The 22,693-nt window shown below is 44.9% G+C and overlaps 1 protein-coding gene across 1 annotated transcript in view; it reads left to right on the top strand.

Annotated features, from left to right (window-relative positions):
• Nucleotides 1-4,804: 4,804 nt before the first annotated feature.
• Nucleotides 4,805-22,693, top strand: part of LOC137536607 (uncharacterized) — a 126,727-nt gene continuing 108,838 nt past the window's right edge. The window contains exons 1-4 of the mRNA XM_068258860.1: nucleotides 4,805-4,850; nucleotides 16,140-16,217; nucleotides 18,417-18,467; nucleotides 19,711-19,746. Coding sequence (XP_068114961.1) covers nucleotides 18,449-18,467; nucleotides 19,711-19,746 — 55 coding nt within the window. The 5' untranslated portion in view covers nucleotides 4,805-4,850; nucleotides 16,140-16,217; nucleotides 18,417-18,448. The remainder of the gene's footprint in view (nucleotides 4,851-16,139; nucleotides 16,218-18,416; nucleotides 18,468-19,710; nucleotides 19,747-22,693) is intronic.

Below are 22,693 nucleotides of genomic sequence, written 5' to 3'. Positions count from 1 at the left end.
TCTGGGGACTGATTATGGACTATCCTCTGTAGTGCAGATCTAGCCCTGCACATGGCACCTGTAGCAGCAGGAGAAGCTGTGCTGCACACCTAGTGGCTGTGTAAGTATGATAGGCTGTGTGCTGCTAGCTGAACATTATATGCAGTAATGGCGCTGCCCTTTGTGTTTCTGCATGTGGTCTGGGGACTGATTATGGGCTATATATCCTCTGTAGTGCAGATCTAGCCCTGCACATGGCACCTGTAGCAGCAGGAGAAGTTGTGCTGCACACTTAGTGGCTGTGTAAGTATGATAGGGGGATGTGCTGCTAGCTGAACATTATATGAAGTAATGGCGCTGCCCTTTGTGTATCTGCATGTGGTCTGGGGACTGATTATGGACTATATATCCTCTGTAGTGCAGATCTAGCCCTGCACATGGCACCTGTAGCAGCAGGAGAAGTTGTGCTGCACACTTAGTGGCTGTGTAAGTATGATAGGGGGATGTGCTGCTAGCTGAACATTATATGAAGTAATGGCGCTGCCCTTTGTGTATCTGCATGTGGTCTGGGGACTGATTATGGACTATATATCCTCTGTAGTGCAGATCTAGCCCTGCACATGGCACCTGTAGCAGCAGGAGAAGCTGTGCTGCACACCTAGTGGATGTGTAAGTATGATAGGCTGTGTGCTGCTAGCTGAACATTATATGTAGTAATGGCGCTGCCCTTTGTGTATCTGCGTGTGGTCTGGGGACTGATTATGGACTAAATATCCTCTGTAGTGCAGATCTAGCCCTGCTCATGGCAACCTTTATTTTCTGGAATCTAGGTCATTTTTTTAGGACTGGTGCACACCAGAACGGTTAGTTTTTTAAAACACTTGCAGGGGAAAAACTGCTTGGCTAATGTTAGTGAATGGGCTGGTGCACACTTGTTTTTCCAGAAACACAAACTCCCGGGCTGCAGCACTTTGTGGATTTCTGAGGCGTTTCTGCCTCAATGTAAAGTATAGGAAAGTGGAAAACTGCTCTGGAAAATGCCAGATCAGAGCGGTTTTCCAGGCGTTTTGTTACAGAAGATGTTCAATAGCAGCTTTACTGTAACAATATATGAAATCTGCTACACCAAAACGCTCCAAAACCGCCAGGCATGTGTAGAAAACCTCTCTAAACATGCCCAGAATCGCTCTGAAATCTGCTTCAAAAACTGCTAGCGTTTTGCAGATCTGCTGGAGGTTTTTGGTGTGCAGTGGGCCTTAGAACGGTTTTAGACATATATAGAGATATAGAGATAGAGAGAGATAGAGAGATGCGCTGTCTAGGGCTTGTGTACTTGGACCTTTGCCACATTAATGCTGCATGTAGCCCCCCCCCCCCCCCCCCCTGCAGTTTGGAACTATTTGGGAGGTGGATTTTTGTTCTTGCCTTAATTCCATGTGCAGTTATTATTATTATTATTTTTTTTTTTTTTTAGGCCTATATTTCTTAGGACCTGTGCACCTGGACTTTGATATCACATGTCCTTTGTCAGAGTAATCCTTCTGGGTACATATTACCCACAATTATCCTTTTGAAGGTCTAGGCATCTCTGTATCCTGTTTAGGGCGTGTGTACTTGGACTTCTCTTGAAGGTCTAGTCTAGATATTTGTAAGTTAGTTAGGGCCTGTGTGCTTGGTCACATTTAAAGAAGTCAAGTTTTGTATCAACGTTTTTATACTATTGCACAATTTTATTGATCCGTTGCAATAAGCACTAGACTTTATGTAATATATTATAGTGGAACACCTGGTACATGGACTGTATTTTTTTTTTTTTTTTTTTTTTTTTTTTTGCCTTTAAGTTTTAAAGGACAGCACCCACAATATATATTAACACCTTCATCTCCCTAGTCCAGCCGAAGACAGACTTGAACATGGCTGTCACTGCTGTGTTTTTATAGGGGGTGGGGGGTCCGTGAGGGGGTGCAGGCTGATTGGCTGCCATATGACTGTGATGTAAGGGGTGAAAGTTTAGCACAAAGATGTATGGGGGCGGGTGGAATAGCGCCATGTGCTCGCAGCAAGCACAAATACCTGATCGTCACAGAATAGTGCTCGCCAACCAAACAATCGGACCATCTCTATGTACAGATGACTACAAGAGCACAGCGCACAATGCTCTATAGCAGTAAGAAAATCAATGCCTGCATGTGTGATAGTAACTAGAGCCCATTGTGCTCAATTCACAATCATTCTCCACATAACTAGAGCCCATTGTGCTCAATTCACAATCATTCTCCACATGTGGAAATCCACTTGCAGTTGGAATCAGTGATTATTTTAACGGTTAATAGCAAAGCATGCCAGAAACGCCAAATTTGCAGGGTATTTTAACAGTGAGACCAAATTCAAAGACAACCTTAGCTTTTGAGAAAATCAATATTAAAAGGATAGTGCAGTGTGGTTATTGAATAGCAGAGCCCCCTTACGGTTTAGAAATTCCACATTTGCAGGGTATGTGTGGGAGGACAGTGGGTACACGAGGAACTTGCAGGGTGTGTGTGGGAGGACAGAGGGCACACGAGGAACTTGCAGGGTGTGTGTGGGAGGACAGAGGGCACACGAGGAACTTGCAGGGTGTGTGGGAGGACAGTGGGTACACGAGGAACTTGCAGGGTGTGTGTGGGAGGACAGAGGGCACACGAGGAACTTGCAGGGTATGTGTGGGAGGACAGTGGGTACACGAGGAACTTGCAGGGTATGTGTGGGAGGACAGTGGGTACACGGGGAACTTGCAGGGTGTGTGTGGGAGGACAGAGGGCACACAAGGAACTTGCAGGGTGTGTGGGAGGACAGTGGGTACACGAGGAACTTGCAGGGTGTGTGTGGGAGGACAGAGGGCACACAAGGAACTTGCAGGGTGTGTGGGAGGACAGTGGGTACACGAGGAACTTGCAGGGTGTGTGTGGGAGGACAGAGGGCACACGGGGAACTTGCAGGGTGTGTGTGGGAGGACAGAGGGCACACGGGGAACTTGCAGGGTGTGTGTGGGAGGACAGAGGGCACACGGGGAACTTGCAGGGTGTGTGTGGGAGGACAGAGGGCACACGGGGAACTTGCAGGGTGTGTGTGGGAGGACAGTGGGTACACGAGGAACTTGCAGGGTGTGTGTGGGAGGACAGTGGGTACACGGGGAACTTGCAGGGTGTGTGTGGGAGGACAGAGGGCACACAAGGAACTTGCAGGGTGTGTGGGAGGACAGTGGGTACACGAGGAACTTGCAGGGTGTGTGTGGGAGGACAGAGGGCACACGGGGAACTTGCAGGGTGTGTGTGGGAGGACAGAGGGCACACAGGGAACTTGCAGGGTGTGTGTGGGAGGACAGGGGGTACACGAGGAACTTGCAGGGTGTGTGTGGGAGGACAGTGGGTACACGGGGAACTTGCAGGGTGTGTGTGGGAGGACAGTGGGTACACGGGGAACTTGCAGGGTGTGTGTGGGAGGACAGTGGGTACACGGGGAACTTGCAGGGTGTGTGTGGGAGGACAGTGGGTACACGGGGAACTTGCAGGGTATGTGTAGGACAGTGGGTACACGGGGAACTTGCAGGGTATGTGTGGGAGGACAGTGGGTACACGGGGAACTTGCAGGGTGTGTGTGGGAGGACAGAGGGTACACTAGGAACTTGCAGGGTATGTGTGGGAGGACAGTGGGGTACACAATGAACTTGGCCTGGTTCACCCCTTATCCCCTATGCAGGCTGAAATAGCCAACACATAGCGCCCTGGCTGAGTGGGGCTTTGCACTGACTATACCAGCCTGCATGGTTCATGGTATGGGGGGCTCTGGCGGGAGAGGTACCAATTCCTTTACTGCACATGTGATTTTGTGCCTAGAGCCATTTGGGCTCTATACACAATCAGGCATGCGGTATAGCCGAGTTCCCCAAGGCCGACCATCAGTGCATGTTTTGCAGAAAACCACAAACCTTCACAGGTGAGGTAATTTAAATGAGTTGGATGTTGTTGGCCAGCGATGCGCACGTAATGGTCTTGCAAACAAGTCGTGTGGTTGGTCGGTTGGTTGTACATGAAGTTGCACGTGTGTACACGCCCCTTTAGATGATGCAGGTTTCCCAGGGAGAGTGTGAGCATTAGAGTGAACCTGATTGGTTACTGTGATAGTGGTTGCCTTGGCTTTCTTATATCCTCACTATTTGGGGAATACTTGGAACCCCCATTAGCCAGGTGAGTGTGCCGGTCCCTGAATGCTTTCCTGTATGAATAGGAAACCTGAATACAGCTCACTGACTGAGCATTTGCATGGAGTTGCTTTATTCAGGATATTACATAGGCAATGAAGCAGATTGTAATGTCCATATTCATGTGTCATCTATAGGAGATTAGAGAGACATCCCAGCACCGTGAAGAAGGCTGAGGTGCCATAAGGAGAGGATTGTGTAAGTATATGTATGTGTGTTGTGTAATTCCAGCTGTCTGTCATGTGTCATCTATAGGAGATTAGAGAAACTCCCAGCTGTCTCATGTGTCATCTATAGGAGATTAGAGAAACTCCCAGCACCGTGAAGAAGGCTGTGGTGCCATAAGGAGATGATTGTGTAAGTATATGTATGTGTGTTGTGTAATTCCAGCTGTCATGTGACATCTATAGGAGATTAGAGAAACTCCCAGCACTGTGAAGAAGGCTGTGGTGCCATAAGGAGAGGATTGTGTAAGTATATGTATGTGTGTTGTGTAATTCCAGCTGTCTGTCATGTGTCATCTATAGGAGATTAGAGAAACTCCCAGCTGTCTGTCATGTGACATCTATAGGAGATTAGAGAAACTCCCAGCACCGTGAAGAAGGCTGTGGTGCCATAAGGAGAGGATTGTGTAAGTATATGTATGTGTGTGTTGTGTAATTCCAGCTGTCTGTATTGGTCACTGAGGTTCACATTTACAAGATTATCTGGCAGATTTACTGCCGAATCGATTTCCAACACGTCCGATCTGATTGGTTTTCCATTCACTTCTATGGAAAATCGATCGGACATGTTGGAAGTAATCAATCTGGCAGTGAATCTGCCATAAAATCTCATTGTGTGTACCAGGCATTAGGCCATAGGAAAGGTTACACCTCAGTGCATTCCGCTGTATCAGCACCGACTCTTTAGGGCATCCGTGTCTTCCTGCAATGGGTATGTAAAGGGGAATTATCAGTTGGTCCTCTAGATAGCAGCCTACCATGTGATAGGCCTGGGTTCTATTCCTGGCCAATGTGAGTTGGCTTTTGATATACTACAAATCCTTAAGCAAGCTCATTTTTCTCTTGGCTATATCATAATGGTACATGCTAGGCTGGCTTCAGCATGTAGTGTTGGTGGTGGTATAGTTGTGAAGTGAGCTACCTACCATGTACTCAGACCTGGGTTCAATGCCTGGCCAAGGTATGTAAGCTTTTAGCAAGGTTTGGTGTACAGAGGCGCCAGAGTATAAAAATGTTTAAAAACTGTCTAAAAGAGGGTGATGTTCAGGTGGACTTACCTCTCTCAAAAATATAGAACTCAAATGAGTCACAATATATTAATACAAAAAACATTTTATTCAACTACTTAGTGCAACATGTTTCGCAGGTGTGGTCCTGCTTCATCAGGCAAACAGGAGTATAACTCAATGGGTCTAGATGCAGAAGTGAGCGACAGAGACCAAGCCTTGCTGAAATCTTGATTCCACCCTCTGTGGAGGGGTGCTACCCCGTTTCCCATCTACAGAGAGCGACATCTTAATAACCTGAGTGGGGTCAGGTTCTAATACTCCCCACCTGCACTTGAAGTGGTTGCCTATGGGTAACCCATGTTTGTGAGTATTTCTAAATATTTTGCTTTAAACCACAACCAACTTAACAATACTACACCATATTGGGCTCTCGATTTCTTTGTTCTTCCAAGGTATGTAAGCTGGCTTTTGAAATACTACAATTGGAGTGGAGAGGGTGTGTATAGCTTCAATCCTACTACAAGCAGAGCAGCACATTCCTGTCTGAGTGCCTGAGCCCGATAAAGCCATCAGAGGAAGGAAGATTAGATTAGAGATAATACAGCCACTGTGCAACTAGGAAAGGCTGCAGTAAGACAGACCACATTAGAACATGTATAGGAACTTATAGGATAGAAGAAATAAGGCTGAACATTTTGTTGCAGAGTCTCAGAGGCTAATTTCCCACCAGGACATTGTGTTAGTGGACGTTATATGGCACATAACGTGCCCGTAACAACGCCTGGTGGTGTTGGAGCAGGACGCTACCAAGGGCCGCGTTACAAGCAGCTCTTGGTGCGCCTGCTCTGTTGGAGGCGCTGCGGAGACCACGTGAGCGGAGCTCTCTGCATCACGTGATCCCGCCAGCCAATCAGCGGCCGCTCCAAGAAGTAAACACTGCAAGTGCAGTGAACGCCAAGTAGGCATGTGCTTGGCTATGTAACGGCCTCTCCCCGCCTCCTCTCCGCCCCTGAAATTTACAAAAAAAACCATACTGAGCATGTGCAAGCAGTCTAACGTCGCTTAGCAGCGTATAAAGTACTGCATGCAGTACGTTCTCTAGACGTGCAGCGTTACGTATGTAATGCAACGTGGGCACTGTGAACAGCACATTGATTTTTCATTAGTGTGCGGTGGGGTGCGTTACAGGCTGCTCTAACGTGCGCCTGTAACCTCCCACTGGGAAAGCAGCCTTAAAGTGGAATATAACCCTTCATTTCATCTTTACACTAATACATTTACAGCATATTATATGCAACCAGCATTTTTTTACTAGACCAGCATTGGAAGGGTTACACAGAGCTTGAAAGTTGAGTGCAGTGAAAGGCTGCCGCATCCAAGCTTCAGATAATGTTATCTTGTGTTTACTTAAATGTATCAAGCGTGGAATGTGACATTCTCTGACTGCGGAGAAGCTGCTGTACACAGACACTGAAAGCATGTCTGCCTGCAATACAGCAATGAATAAAACCAGCTATTAATAACATGCAAAGTCAGCTCACAAAGCATAAAAAACTACTTTTGGAAACCTATAACTTCTAAATGAATAATACTTGTGCACAAATGCAAATATAACCACATGGCATATAAAGTAGGAAAACAGGTTATTGATTAGTTCAGGGGTTTATACCTTTAAAAAGGAACTGACCAAAAATTGAACTTTATCCAAATCAGTAGCCGATACCCCCTTTTACATGAAAAATCTATTCTTTCCCGGATCGTCACTCGGACAGCACCCCTGGATGAGACCCGTCTCCCTCCCCACCGTGGACAGGAAACTGCAAGATAAGAATTTGCATAAGCACTGGCAGCCTCCTACATAAAAGGTACCTACTTGCTACTATACCTCAGTATAGTTTCCTGTCCCGGACGGAAGCGGAGGGAGAGGTCTCCAGAGGTGCCATCCGTGTCAGTCGGCAGGGGCAGCGGTTAGCGGGACTCCGGATAGAGCTGTGCAGTGCATAGTGCGGAGTCCTGCAGCGTATGGGAGGCTTCTCCAGCATTGGCAGCAGTATTATGCGCGCAGGCGCGCGCATGGAAGAATCTACTTCCGGGTCACCCGGAGGTAATCACGCGCTGGCGTCCCGCGTGATCTGAGGTCTGCTGGGCGGCAGGGGCTGCGGCGCAGGAAAACTTATCAGCGAAAACAGCTGATTCCAGTTCGGAGAAACAATTGCCTGACTAATTAAGCGGCAGGGGCCGCGGCGGTGAAATGAAATCAGTACGAAACACTGATTCATTAAGGTATGTGAGGCTGATTAGTGTGATTACACTGCAGGTGCAGCATTAATTGTTTCAGCTGGGTCTTTCTTTCTATATATGTGCTAATAGTCCATGAATCAGTGTTTGATGTTTGATCATGGAGGTCGCCTCTAGTTCAGCTCCTTTGCAGTCTGCTAAGTCTGGACAGGACCCCTCTCTGGCAAGTAGATGTGGTACTTGTGATACTCCTGCTTGATTGCTTATGTATGAGAAGCCATAGTAATAGTTGTCCCTTGTTTGTGTTTTTTTCATAGCCAAAAAAGCATGACAAGTTGGACAAATCTGACAAACCTGCTACTCAGTCCGGTCAGCATAGTTCAAGCAGATCTGAGAAAAAGTGTGCAATTTGTGGCAGTCGTGTATCTTCATCATCATCTAAGAAGTTATGCCAAAACTGTACAGAAAAAGTGGTTAAAGAGGAGTCACCAGTTATATTTAAGGATTTGATGGGCTGGATGCGGGCTGAAATGTCCACTGCTATAAAGGAAATTAAGGATTCGGCCATTGCTTCCACTTAGTCGCGTCTGACCTTCCTGGAAATGGTGGGAATATTGACGCAGTACCAGCTATTACTACCCCTACATCTCCTGTGTTAAATCTATCCCAACCGGGACCTAGTGGTTCTAAACGCAGGAGGGAAAGTGACTTAGAAGGATCAGAATTGTCTGACGGGGAAATTTCTGAGTTTGAACAGACATCAGATACAGAGGAACTGTCTAATGCGGATAGGCCAAAATTTGCCTTTTCTACTGATTTAATGAAGGACTTATTGAGGGCCATGTATGATACAATGGGCATTAAGACAGAACAAAAGTCTTTGACACCTTTGGATGAGATGTACAGGACTTTGGCGGAGCCTCAGTTTATCCCAGTCCATTCCACCTTAAAGGGTATGATTAAGAAGGAATGGGATAATCCTGAGAAAAGAGCCTTTTGGCCCAGATCTTTGTCTAACCGTTACCCTTTCTCTCCGGAGGATCAAGGGTTTTGGGGTACTCCACCTAAGTTGGACCCATCATTTTCAAAAGTGTCAAAGAAAACCGATTTATTATTTGAGGATTTCAGTAGTCTGAAGGATCCAATCGATAAAAAAATGGATAATCTCTTACGCAGGGCATGGGAGTCATCATCTTTAACCTTCAAGCCTGCTGTAGCTTCAACGGCGGTGAGTAGGTCATTGAAGTCATGGTTATTAGAAATACAAAATAAAATTGCTTCTGGGGTTCCCCGGGAGGAGATCCTGAATGATTTCCCTAAAGTTTTGAATGCCTCTAACTATATGGTGGATGCTTCAGACGACACTGTTAAACTTACGGCCAGAACTACTGCTTTAGTTAACTCGGCCAGAAGAGGAATATGGGTCAAAACTTGGAATGGTGACAATTCCTCAAAATCAAAGTTATGTGGTATTCCATGTGAAGGAGGTCTTCTCTTTGGTTCCAAATTAGATGACACGCTGGATAGAACAGCTGATAGGAAAAAGAACTTTCCAGATAAGAAAAGACCTTTTCAATTTAAACGGCCTTTTCGTCCCCCTAACAGATCAGAACAGGACTCTAAGTCCTCTAAGGGTAGACGTTGGGTTCCATACAGAACACAGAAGGCAAAGCCTAATTTCAATCCTGCCAAAAGGCAGGACAAACAATGACGCCAGAATTCCAGTATAGGGGAGAATTGCAAATTTTTACGAAATATGGCAGCCACAGTTCGTAAATCGGTGGTTGCTAAAAATTATCTTGGAGGGATATCAGATCGAGTTCAACCATCTTCCTCCAGTAAAGTTTTGCATTACTCCTCAACCTCAGGATCAGAGAAAGGGTCTAGCCTTACAAAACGAGATCCTGTCTCTACTAGAGAAGAGGGTGATAAGAGAAGTACCGAATTGTCAAAAAGGAGAAGGTTTCTACTCTCCAGTGTTTCTAGTAAAGAAGCCTCAAGGAGATTACCGATTTTATTCTGAACTTAAAGAAACTAAATCTAAATGTGAAATACAGAAAATTCAGGATGGACAATATAAAATCTGTGATTCATCTCTTGCAGAAAAACGATTTTCTTGCCTCCCTAGATCTAAAGGATGCATACCTCCACTTACCTATCCATCCATCATCTCAACAGTACCTAAGATTTGCGGTCCACATGAAGGAAGAGGTAAGACATTTCCAGTTTATGGCCCTTCCTTTTGGACTTTCTTCTGCCCCATGGCTCTTTACCAAAGTGATGTCTGAAGTATTAGCAGAACTTAGACTAAGAAAAATAAATATTGTTGGCTACTTAGATGATTTTTTAATATGGGGAGCATCTGCAGAAGTGGTAAATTTCCAGTTGAGGTCAACATTAGATTATCTTCAGGAGTTGGGTTGGCTTATAAATTGGGGAAAGTCCTTCCTGGTTCCATCTCAAGTTATTGAGTTTCTAGGATTTAACATAGATACTAGGAGTGAGAAGCTTTTTCTGCCTAATAGGAAAATAATGACTATTCTAAACACTGTTTTTTCACTTCAGAAAGCGAGAACGATTTCACTGAGGAAAGCAATGGCAGTACTCGGCCTCTTAACAGCCTCATTTCCGGCAGTTCAGTGGGGGCAGTTCCACGCAAGAGTTCTACAATTGTGGATACTCCAGTCATGGAACAGAAGTCTCAAAGTCCTAGACAAGAGAGTACCGATCCCATACAGCATAAAAGTGTCTTTACTTTGGTGGCAGGACCAGGTTCACTTTTCGACAGGTCGTTTATGGAATTATCCAGAACAGAGGACAATTACAACGGATGCCAGCTTATGGGGATGGGGAGCCCACCTGGATTCTCTCTCAGCTCAGGGACAGTGGCCTGTACAAATCAGTTCCAAATCCTCGAACAGCAGAGAATTAGAAGCAGTATGGAGGGCATTACTACATTTCAGGGATCAGATCAGGGGATCCCATGTTACAATAAGGACCGACAACAGAGCAGTAGTTGCATTCATAAACAGACAGGGAGGCACAAGGAGTCAAAGGTTGTGGAATCAAACATCAAAAATTATGTTTTGGTCAGAGAGCAATCTCAAGTCACTAAAAGCACTTCATCTAAAAGGAATATCAAACAAGATTGCAGATTTTCTCAGCAGAGAGATGTTGAATCAAAACGAATGGTCGCTCGATCAGAAGATATTTCAGATGATAACCTCACATTGGGGAAGTCCGGAACTGGATCTATTTGCCAGGAGGAGGAACACGAAATGTCAGAAATTTTGTGCCCTATACCAGGAGGACTCTCCTTGGGCAGTGGATGCATTCACAATCAGTTGGACAGGTATGATGATGTATGCGTTTCCACCAATCCCATTACTCTCAAGGGTATTAAAGATAGTCCAGGACAAAGCACGAGTCCTATTGATTGCTCCAATGTGGCCCAAACGTCCATGGTTCACATTGCTTCGATCTCTGGCCATATCAGAACCAATAATCCTTCCATTGACTCAGGACCTGTTGACCCAGGGCCCAGTGTCTCATCCAGAACTGAATCTTCTTCACCTCTCAGCCTGGAACCTGAGTGGGGAATCTTGAACTCCAAGGGATTCTCGGATGGTCTCGCTGAGACATTACTTAAAGGGACTCCGAGCAGTGCAGAAACTATGGAAAGATGTATATCATTTTAAAGCTCTCTTTCTCCTCTTTCCAATGATATATAAACCACCACCCTACGTCTTTTAGTTTTCGCTATTTTCGCGATTGAAATTGCCGCGATTTCGATCACGAAAATAGAGAAAACTAAAAGGCGTAGGGCAACGATTTAGGTTTCGTCAGAAAGAGAGCTTTAAAATGATATCCATCAAGCCATAGTTATATTGTATTACACAGGACGACACTTTCCCCAGTGTCAGCAGCTCCATTCTGCTGAATGCAGCTGCTGACTTTGACAAAAAGTCGCCCTGTGTAATACAATATAACTATGGCTTGATGGATATCATTTTAAAGCTCTTTCTCCTCTTTCTGACGACACCTAAATCGTTGCCCTACGCCTTTTAGTTTTCTCTATTTTCGCGATCGAAATCGCGGCCGCGGCAATTTCAATCGCGAAAATAGCGAAAACTAAAAGACGTAGGGTGGTGGTTTATATATCATTGGAAAGAGGAGAAAGAGAGCTTTAAAATGATATGCATCTTTCCATAGTTTTTGCACTGCTCGGAGTCCCTTTAACAGTAGAAAAAAGGTAACTCGTGTAATTTACCAAAAGGCATGGAGGGTCTTTAATTATTATTATTATTATTATTATTATTTTTATTTATTTATAAAGCGCCAACATATTCCGTGGCGCTGTACAATGTAAGAAAACAAACAAGGGATACATAATGATACAGACAATGATATACATGGAAATATGAACATTGATACAAGATACAGCACTGCTGATTACAATTTGATTTAACATGATGACTAAAATGTATAAATGTCTAACAGTGTGCAAGTAATTAAATTAATAACATTCCATGACACAAAAGGGTGAGAGCCCTGCCCTTGCGAGCTTACAATCTGAAGGAATGGGGTGGAAACAAGAGGTGGGGGAAGTATACAGTATATGTACAGGCAGTGCGTAATTAGGTTATTTAGTGGGTGCATGGCCTAAGCTAGAGAATATGCTTGTCGGAAAAGGTGGGTTTTGAGGGAGCGTTTAAAGATTTCAAAGGTGGGAGAGTGGCGGATGTGTTGTGGAAGGGCATTCCAGAGGAGGGGTGAGGCACATGAGAAGTCTTGTACACGTGAATGTGAGGTAATTGTAGAAGAGGATAGAAGAAGCTCGTGTGCAGATCTGAGATTGCGGTTGGGTTGGTATCTGGAGACTAGTGAGGAGATGTACAGGGGAGAGAGATTGTGGAGAGCTTTGTAGGTTATGGTTAAGAGTTTGAACTGAATCCTCTCATTAATTGGTAGCCAGTGAAGAGCTTGACAGAGGGTCAGCAGAGGAAGAGCGAGAGGAGAGATGAATGAGTCGAGCAGCAGAGTTCAGTACAGAATTGAGCGGTGATAGTCGGTTAGTTGGAAGTCCACCAAGCAATATATTGCAATAGTCCAATCGAGATATAATAAGAGCATGTACTAACATTTTGGTTGTGTCATGGGAGAGAAAAGGTCGGATACGTGCTATGTTTTTCAGTTGGAAATGGCAGGAGCTGGTTAGGGAGTTAATGTGAGGAGTAAATGAGAGAGAAGAATCAAATATTACCCCCAGGCACCGTGCTTTGGGAACTGATGTTATAGACGTGGTGTTAACATTTATTGTAATATCGGGCAAAGGGGTGGACAGGGATGGTGGAAAGACTATTAGTTCAGTTTTATTCATATTGAGTTTTAAGAAGCGAGAGGACATGAAAGAGGAGATAGCGGACAGGCAGTCGGGAACCCGTGTGAGGAGGGAGTTAAGGTCTGGGGCCGAGAGGTACAGCTGTGTATCGTCTGCATATAGGTGGTATTGGAAACCAAATGAGCTGATTAAGTTACCAAGACCGTGCATGTAGATAGAGAAGAGGAGGGGACCGAGGACAGAGCCTTGAGGTACCCCTACAGACAGAGGATGTGAAGAGGAGGCCTGATCTGAATAGGAAACAGTGAAAGACCTTCCAGACAGGTAGGAAGATATCCAGGAGAGAGGTCCTTTATTCCTATAGATGAAAGGATCTGTAGGAGTAGAGTGTGGTCGACAGTGTCGAATGCTGATGACAGATCTAGAAGGATGAGTATGGAATAATAGCCTTTGGATTTAGCTGTGAGGAGATCATTAGCTACTTTGGTGAGTGCTGTTTCTGTGGAGTGGTTTGGCCGGAAGCCAGATTGGAACTGATCGAGCAAGGAATTTGCAGATAAATACTGACTTAGTTCAGCATGGATGTGGCGTTCAAGTAATTTAGATGCAAATGGAAGAAGTGACACTGGGCGGTAGTTAGCAAGTTCGGTGGGGTCTAGAGATGGTTTTTTTAAGTAGTGGTGTTACAACAGCCCTCTTGAGTGAGGATGGAAAAATTCCGGAGGAGAGGGATAGGTTAAACAGCGATGTTAGGGCAGGGATGAGGGATGTGGATAGCTGTGGAATGAGATGTGATGGGATAGGATCCAAAGAACAGGTGGTTAGATGGGATTTGGAGATAAGGGAAGAGAGCGAATGTTCAGAGAGTGGAGAGAAACTGGAAAGAGCAGTCAACAAGAGGAGTGGAGATGGAGTTTGATGTCTGCGTGGAAAACACACTACAGATTTTTGCAATTTTATCTGTAAAGTATGTTGCAAATTCTTCAGCTGATAAGCATGAAGAAGGAAGAGGAGGGGGTGGACGGAGAAGGGAGTTGAAAGTACTGAACAGGCGCTTTGGATTGTGCAAGTGGGAGGATATGAGGGAGGAGAAGTATGATTGTTTTGCAGAAGAGAGAGCGGTTTTAAACTTGTTCAACTCTTTTTTGTAAGTAATGAAATCCTCATTAGTATTATTTTTTCTCCAACGGCGTTCAGCTACCCTAGAGCACCCCTTTAGCTGTTTAGTAGCTTTGGTCAGCCAGGGTTGGCGACTGACACGGTGCGGGCGGACATTGGTGAGGGGTGCGATTTCATCCATGACTTGCGTGATTGAGCAATGATAGTGTGCAGCTGCTGAGTCGGTGTCAGTGAATGGTTGTGTGAGGAGAGGTGCCAAGGCATCAGAGACAGATTGCATGTCTATGTTGCGGTAGTTCCTGCGTGTATATGAGCGTGCTTGAGGCAGGGTGGTAGGAAGAGAGGAGGAGAGAGAGAAGTTTAGTAGGTTATGATCAGAGAGCGGGAGAGGAGAATTAGTGAAATCAGTGATAGAACAGAGACGAGTGAATATGAGGTCAAGTGTATGACCATTAGAGTGAGTTGGAGCAGTGGACCACTGAGACAGGCCGTAGGAGGAATGACTGGTGTACTAACAGGTCTGTCAGCAATAGGTCACTCAGATCTGTTTTGGAGTTTTTACAATGTGGATATAAAAAAGGCCTCAGTGTTAGTACCCTGAAAGTTCAGGTTTCAGCTTTAAGTGTGTTTTTAGAAAGAAGATTAGCGAATGAAGACTATATAATTCGATTCTTTCAAGCACTGAGAAGACTAAGACCATCTATAAAATCAAGGGTACCAGCTTGGGACCTTAATACTGTCTTACAGGGTCTATGTGAGTCACCATTTGAACCCTTATCGCAGATTTCAGACAAATTTCTTACGCTAAAGACTGTATTCCTTCTGGCCATTACTACAGCTAGGAGAATAGGAGAATTACAGGCTTTATCCATAAAGGAACCATACCTTATTGTTTCAGAGGATAGAATTACATTGCGTCCGGATGCAACATTCTTGCCTAAGATGGTTTCTTCCTTTCACAGAAACCAAGAGATATATATATACCATCATTCTGTGAAAATCCTTCGAATGATAAGGAGAAGAAACTTCATTCTCTGGACGTAAGAAGATGTTTATTGGAATACCTGGAGAGGACTAAATCATGGAGAAAGTCAGACTCCATCTTTGTTCTATTTGCAGGCAAATCAAAAGGGAGCAGGGCCTCAAAAACAACCTTGGCACGCTGGATTAAACAGTCAATAGTGTCGGCATACCAGACACAGGGGAAAACATTAACTTCTTCTATTAAAGCTCATTCAACAAGAAGTATTTCTACGTCATGGGCAGAGAGGGCAGGGGCCTCTATTGAACAGATATGCAGAGCTGCAACATGGTCGAGTCATAACACCTTTGTGAAGCATTATCGACTTAACATATCAGCAAGTGCAGATCTATCCTTTGGAAGAAAGGTCCTGCAAGCAGTGGTCCCACCCTAATCCTGATCTCTGTTATATCGTCTCATCCAGGGGTGCTGTCCGAGTGACGATCCGGGAAAGACAACTTTACTTACGGTAACGTCTTTTCCGGTAGTCAGGAGGACAGCACCCCTACAACCCGCCCTTATTGGGTGGAGAATCAAAGGTTTGTATAAGCATCATTAGTGTCCGTGTTATCTCTTTTATTAACTGGTATAGTAGCAAGTAGGTACCTTTTATGTAGGAGGCTGCCAGTGCTTATGCAAATTCTTATCTTGCAGTTTCCTGTCCACGGTGGGGAGGGAGATGGGTCTCATCCAGGGGTGCTGTCCTCCTGACTACCGGAAAAGACGTTACCGTAAGTAAAGTTGTCTTTTTCACAGACAGACCATCAGGGGGCGCTGTATGACTGATATTGTGGTGAAACCCCTCCCATAAAATGTAAATGTAAATCAGGGAGATGAAAGATTTTACAATGTGCAAACACTGACTAAATCATTTATACATCATTATTGTAAAAATGAAGCACTTTTTTGTTACATGATTTTCACTGGAGTTCCTCTTTCTAAACATGCTTTGTGGTTATCATTCCAGATCACAACACGACCGCCCCCACAGCCGCCACCCCCACAACCGTCATTACCTCTGCCACTGTGATTCTTCAGTTTGTCGGTAAGAAGTTGTAGGATGGTTCAAAACTGTATTACTGTTTGGTGCATGTCCAGACCGACTGCCCTATGAGAGGAGGCTGCCCAGCTGGTGTCCTATTGCAGCAGGATCAGGCATCTCTACACCCTGTTAGCATGTGGGCCTGGCTTTCCTCTGGGGCCCACTATCTCCCACATTCTTATAGGGATCCTTCACTGAGTGGGCTATGGATGTTTCCTTCTACACAATACCAGTTGCCTGGCTGTCCTGCTGATCTCTTTGGCTGCAGTATTGGCAGAATCACACATCTGATCAGCATGCTTGTTTAGGGGCTGTGGCTCAAAGTATTACAGAAACCAGAGCAGCAGAAGAGTCAGGCAACTGGTATTCGTTTAAAAGAAAAAAATGACATCTGTCATTTTATGTTCCCTTAACCATTTACCGCCATCCTAACTTCTTAAAACGTCATGCTTACCGCTATTAACAGCAACATGACGTTTTAATACGTCGCGCATTCCCGCCGCTGCTACCGCCGTGTGTCCGCCGCTACCGCCGCCATTACCGTCGGGATCCCGTACTGGGTGATTGGGGAAGAAGACCGAACGGTCCTCTACCCAATCGCAGTGCCTGGAGTGAATGGACGTGACCGCGAACAGCGGCTACGTCCATTCACATAAACAGGAAATGTAACAGTTTAATAAAGTGTAAAAAAAGTGAACACGTCCTATGAGTGTTCACTAGCGCCATCTTGTGGCCAAAAAGTATATTACACCTACAAAATACATACATTTTCAAGTATATACACATCATTAATAAAATTACACTTCCAACCCCCCCCCCCCCCCCCCCAAAAAAAAAAAAACACTTGTAAAAAAAAAGAATCAGCTTAAAAAAAATAAATAGTTGCCTTAGGGACTCAGCTTTTTTATTCTATATTTTATGGGGGAAAATTAATTTTAATTTATTACATAGGGGCTTGTAATTATGGCCAGAACAAACAGAAAAATAACCACTTATATTTCAAAATAATATACTGTCGCCATACATTGTGATAGGGACATAATCTAAACGGTTTAATTATCGGGACCACTGGGCAAATAAAACGTGTTTGTTTTATCCACAGGAGAATGTTTAATTTTAAAACTATAAAGGCTGAACACTGAGAAATAATTTTTTTTTTTCTGTTTTTCTCATTAAAATGCATTTAGAATAAAAAATTCTTAGCAAAATGTACTATCCACAGAGCCTAATTGGTGGCGAAAAAAACGAGGTATAGATCATTTTCTTGTGATAAGTAGTAATAAAGTTATTAGGGAATAAAAGGGAGGAGCGCTGACAACTGAAAATTGCTCTGGTCCGTTAGGATAAAAACCCTTGGGGGTGAACTGGTTAAAGAGAAACTCTGACCAAGAATTTAACTTTATCCCAATCAGTAGCTGATACCCCCTTTTACATGAGAAATATATTCCTTTTCTCTAACGGACCATCAGGGGGGTCTATATGTAAAGGGAGCCGGTAAAAAAGGGCGCCTGGTGGAGCCCATATAAAAACTTTGGCTACAAAAAAACTCTGGGATGTGTAAATGACTATTCCCCCTCCAGGGCGCCATGGATAGTGGGGGGATTAAATAAATTCGGCTTCCAGCACTTGGAGCCCATATAAAAACATAGGCTACAAAAAAGGCAACAAAATATGGGCTACAGAGGGGCACCTTACTGTAGCCGAAAAAATATGGGCTACAAAGGGGAGCCCGCTTGTAGCCTATATCAAAACTTGGGCGCCCTTTTCTACACCTTGTAGCCCATATTTCCAGAAATAACTCATGTCTATGGCGGCGCCCTTTTCATACAGGCAGCTCGGGCGCCCTTTTCAACCGATACCCATCAGGGGGTCTCTATGGCTGATATTGTGGTGAAACCCCTCCTACAGGAAACTGAGGACCGTGGTACAGGCAGTTTCCTGTCTGTGAACCTTGTTGCATTGTGGGAAATGGCTGTTTACAGCTGTTTCCAACTGCCAAAAAAAGCATGCAGCAGCTACATCACCTGCCAGCAGTAAAAATGTCACCATGTAATGTCAGAATGTAAATCAGAGAGATGAAAGATTTTACAATGTGCAAACACTGACTAAATCATTTATACATAATTGTAAAAATGAAGCACTTTACTACATTATTTTCACTGGAATTCCTCTTTAAAAAAACATGCTTTGCGGTTATTCCAGATCACGACACGACAGCCGCCACCCCCACAACCATGACTATTCATCTGTTTGGTAAGAAGTTGTAGGATGGTTCAAAACTGTGTATTACTGTTTGGTGCATGTCCAGACCGACCGCCCTATGAGAGGAGGCTGCCCAGCTGGTGTCCTATTGCAGCAGGATCAGGCATCTCTACACCCTGTTAGCATGTGGGCCTGGCTTTCCTCTGGGGCCCACTCTCTCCCACATTCTTATAGGGATCCTTCACTGAGTGGGCTATGGATGTTTCCTTCTAAACAATACCAGTTGCCTGGCTGTCCTGCTGATCTCTTTGGCTGCAGTATTGGCAGAATCACACATCTGATCAGCATGCTTGTTCAGGGGCTGTGGTTCAAAGTGTTACAGAAACCAGAGCAGCCGAAGTCAGGCAACTGGTATTCGTTTAACCCCCTTGGCGGTATGAAAAATACCGCCAGGGGGAAGCGCAGCAGTTTTTTAAAAAATAGTTTTTTTTTAATCATGTAGCCGCTGCTCAGCGGCATCCCCCCGCCCGCTTCGATCGCCAGCGACGTTGGGACGTCATTGGGAGACCCGATCCACCCCTCGGCGCTGCCTGGCACTGATTGGCCAGGCAGCGCTCGGGGTCTGGGGGGGGGGGGCTGCGCGCCGCACCGGATAGCGGCGATCGGGCGCGCGGCAGCGATCGGGGTGCTGGCGCAGCTAGCAAAGTGCTAGCTGCGTCCAGCAAAAAAAAATTATGTAAATCGGCCCAGCAGGGCCTGAGCGGCACCCTCCGGCGGCTTACCCCGTGTCACACACGGGGTTACCGCCAAGGAGGTTAACAGAAAAAAAATTACATAACAGTTTATGTTCCCTTAAAGAGAAACTGACCAAGAATTGAACTTTATCCCAATCAGTAGCTGATATCCCCGTTTACATGAGAAATCTATTCCTTTTCACAAACAGACCACCAGGTGACGCTGTATGGCTGATATTGTGGTGAAACCCCTCCTACAGGAAACTGAGGACTGTTACTCCTGGCAGTTCCCTGTCTGTGAACCTTGCTGCATTGTGGGAAATGGCTGTTTACAGCTGTTTCCAACTGCCAAAAGCATGCAGCAGCTACATCACCTGCCAGCAGTAAAAATGTCACCATGTGATGTCAGAATGTAAATCAGGGATTTACATGATTTTACAATGGGCAAACACTGACTAAATCATTTATACATAATTATTGTAAAATTGAAGCACTTTTTTTATTACATTATTTTCACTGGAGTTCCTCTTTAAAAACATGCTTTGCGGTTATCATTCCAGATCACACCACTACCACCACAGAAATGTACATAATCGGTAAGAAATTGTAGGATGGTTCAAAACTGTGTATTACTGTTTGATGCATGTCCAGACCGACCGCCCTATGAAAGGAGGCTGCCCAGCTGGTGTCCTATTGCATCCTATTGCTCCTCCACAAATCATTGCAGGGTAGATGGTATAGTAGTTCCCTGTATAGGAATATAAGACTTTGTATATATTGATTGTGTGATGATGTAATGATGCACTTGGGAGGGGCTACCTGTAAGGGTGGGCCTTTAAAAGGGAAGGAAGTGTTGTCGGTGGTACACTTGAGGAAGGGTCAGGTAACCCGTAACATGTAGTGTCTTTGCTCGCAATAAAAGAAACGGAAGTTTGAAGTCTGTGGAGAGCCTTTTCCTTAATGATTGTGGATTGCATGGAGTGGTGAACCTGCAAGGAAAGGGCACCGGCCAGCTACCTTATTCAGGTGAGCTACTTAGAGCAAACATCAAGGTGATTATTGAAGTGATTGAGACACCAGACCTTGGTGCTAACTCGATATGAGTGACACGACTGGCATCCCTACCGAGGAAGTCGGGGCCAACACCTTTTCTTATGACGGAGCTATTGAAGAGATTTTGAGACAGGTTGCAGATCTGGAAGTGGCTGAGTCTGCTGATATCATTGCGGCCAAAGAAACACATTTGTTGGATTTAAGAAAAACCGCTCTGAACTATACAATTCATCAAATCTTTCTAGCTGATTATGTGAGGCTGAAGCGGATCCTGAGGGGCTATCGCATTGGTTTGCGGTCTACCCTATTGACCCAGGACCAACTGTCACCCGCTTTTTTGAAATATTGAATAAAGGCTCATTGGCTGTAATGGTCTTAACTATAGAACGTCTGGGGTTGCATATCGCAGCCCTCACAAAAGGAGTCCGATAAGATTGACCAGGAGATCAGTGATACAGTCGAGTCTGATGAATATGATGAAATGGTGGATCGTATAGACACAAAGCTTGCAAGTATTAAAGAGGCACTCACCAGGAAGGAACGAAAGAAATTGCGTGATGCAGAGGATTACAGGTTATCCCGCGTGTACTCATGGAAAGTAGAGAGACGCTGGCACCGGCAACCATAACCGGAAGAGGGAGCAGGTGACCCCGGAAGTGAATTGGCAGTTGGAGCAGTTCACAGGAAACCTCCAGCTGGAAGACGTCGCAACTGGCGGAAATGTTATCCGCGTGGAGGAGCTGGGGGACCGAGTGGTAGTGGAACCCAGGAGGACTCCTCGTCTGGTTGCGCTGGAGCAGCACAAGGACATGGCCGAGAGGATTTTCGGCAACCAGGGGACTCCTTTTACCCCGCAGCCGGAGGCTCAGGTGCAGCAAGCACCCAAGGGGACAAAACCTACCCACGCAAGAACCCTTGCCACCCTATCCCGAGGGACCAATACCCAAAGAGGGGGCAGCAGGGGGCGAGGTAAGCAATTTGGTGGTGAACTTGTCACAATATAGTTTAACTGAAAGAGAAATTCAGTCGTTATTACAGAAGGGTTTAGGATTTGCGCCTACTTCCTGGGACATTAAATTTGAATGGGAGGTGGACTTCTTTAGATTTGTGCGGAGGTTAAAACTGAAGGTCCATTTCAGAGATTGTGAGACTGGTTTAGAAAACGCTTAAGGGGGTTTATATAAAAAAAGCACCTGGACTCCTGATAAATGTAATGCCATTGATACCTTTGAGGTCTGTTGTACTTAGTGGAGAAGGTGTTTGAGAATGTGAAAGCGAAAAAGTACAGAGATAATTTGTCATCAAATGAAAGGCATGCTTTGAAAAATTATCGAAGAACACAAATGTGTACATTACCAAGGCAGATAAGGGGGTGCAATTGTGGTGTTAGACTAGACTGCCTATGTGGCGGAAGCTGAGAGACAGTTGGCTGTCCCGGGGCATTGTAGGCTGTGTGATTTCAACCCGACTTGTGAAATTAAAAAGGTTAATATGATGGTGAATGAAGCCCTCCTGTTGGGGACCATTGACAAATCTATTGCCAACTTTCTTGTCACAGAGTATCCACAGGTACCTTTTGCCTAAAATACACAAAAGCCTTGTTGACCCCCGGGACGTCCAATTGTCTCCAGTGTAAATTCTGTTTTGTATCCTATGTCCAAATATGTGGACTCCTTTTTACAGCCGTTGGCTTTAGGGATTACAACGTGTTTAAAAGATACAACTGACCTGCTGGTCAGATTGAATGCCATGGAGAATGTACATGATGATCTATTGCTATGCACCCTGGATGTACAGAGCCTGTTCACATCCATTCCCCATGATGAGGGGATGGCGTGTATTGAAACCAAGCTCCTGGAAACCAGTTTGCATCACAATAAACTTTTTCATATTGGATTGCCTTGAAATGGTTTTAAGACAGAATTATTTCCAGTTTGGGGATAAGTATTATGTTCAGACCCAAGGGACGAGCATGGGATCACCAGTTGCTCCGTCCTTCGCAAATTTGTTTTTGACTGATATTGAGGATTGTATGTTCATCCACAATACAAAGTATGGACAGCAGCTCTATGGTTATTTCAGATTTGTGGATGACGTTTTGATTTTGTGGCGCGGTATGGAGGCGTCCTTCAGAATGATGGTTGATGAGGCGAATCAAATGCATCCAACCATCAAATTTACTGCGGAATGCTCTGAGGTGAGCATTGATTATTTGGATGTAACCATATCCAAAAAAGAGGGACGATTCTGCACAAAATTGTTTAGGAAGCCGACAAAGGAATAATCTATTACGCATGGATAGTTTCCATGATGAGCGATTGAAAAAAAGCATCCCACAAGGGAAATTTTTGCGGGCACATCGTATTACATCGACGGATGCTGAATACCGAGAAGCTGCTGGCCGTTTGATTGGCAATTTTCTGGCAAAGGGGTTTGAACTTTCCAGTTTGGTCAGGGTTAGTGAGGAGGTCGCTACCATTCAACGAGAGT

Source organism: Hyperolius riggenbachi, chromosome 10 (assembly GCF_040937935.1).
Source record: "Hyperolius riggenbachi isolate aHypRig1 chromosome 10, aHypRig1.pri, whole genome shotgun sequence".
NCBI lineage: Eukaryota > Metazoa > Chordata > Amphibia > Anura > Hyperoliidae > Hyperolius > Hyperolius riggenbachi.
Note: the sequence above shows the minus strand (reverse complement) of the source record. Positions and strands in the feature narration are given on the sequence as shown.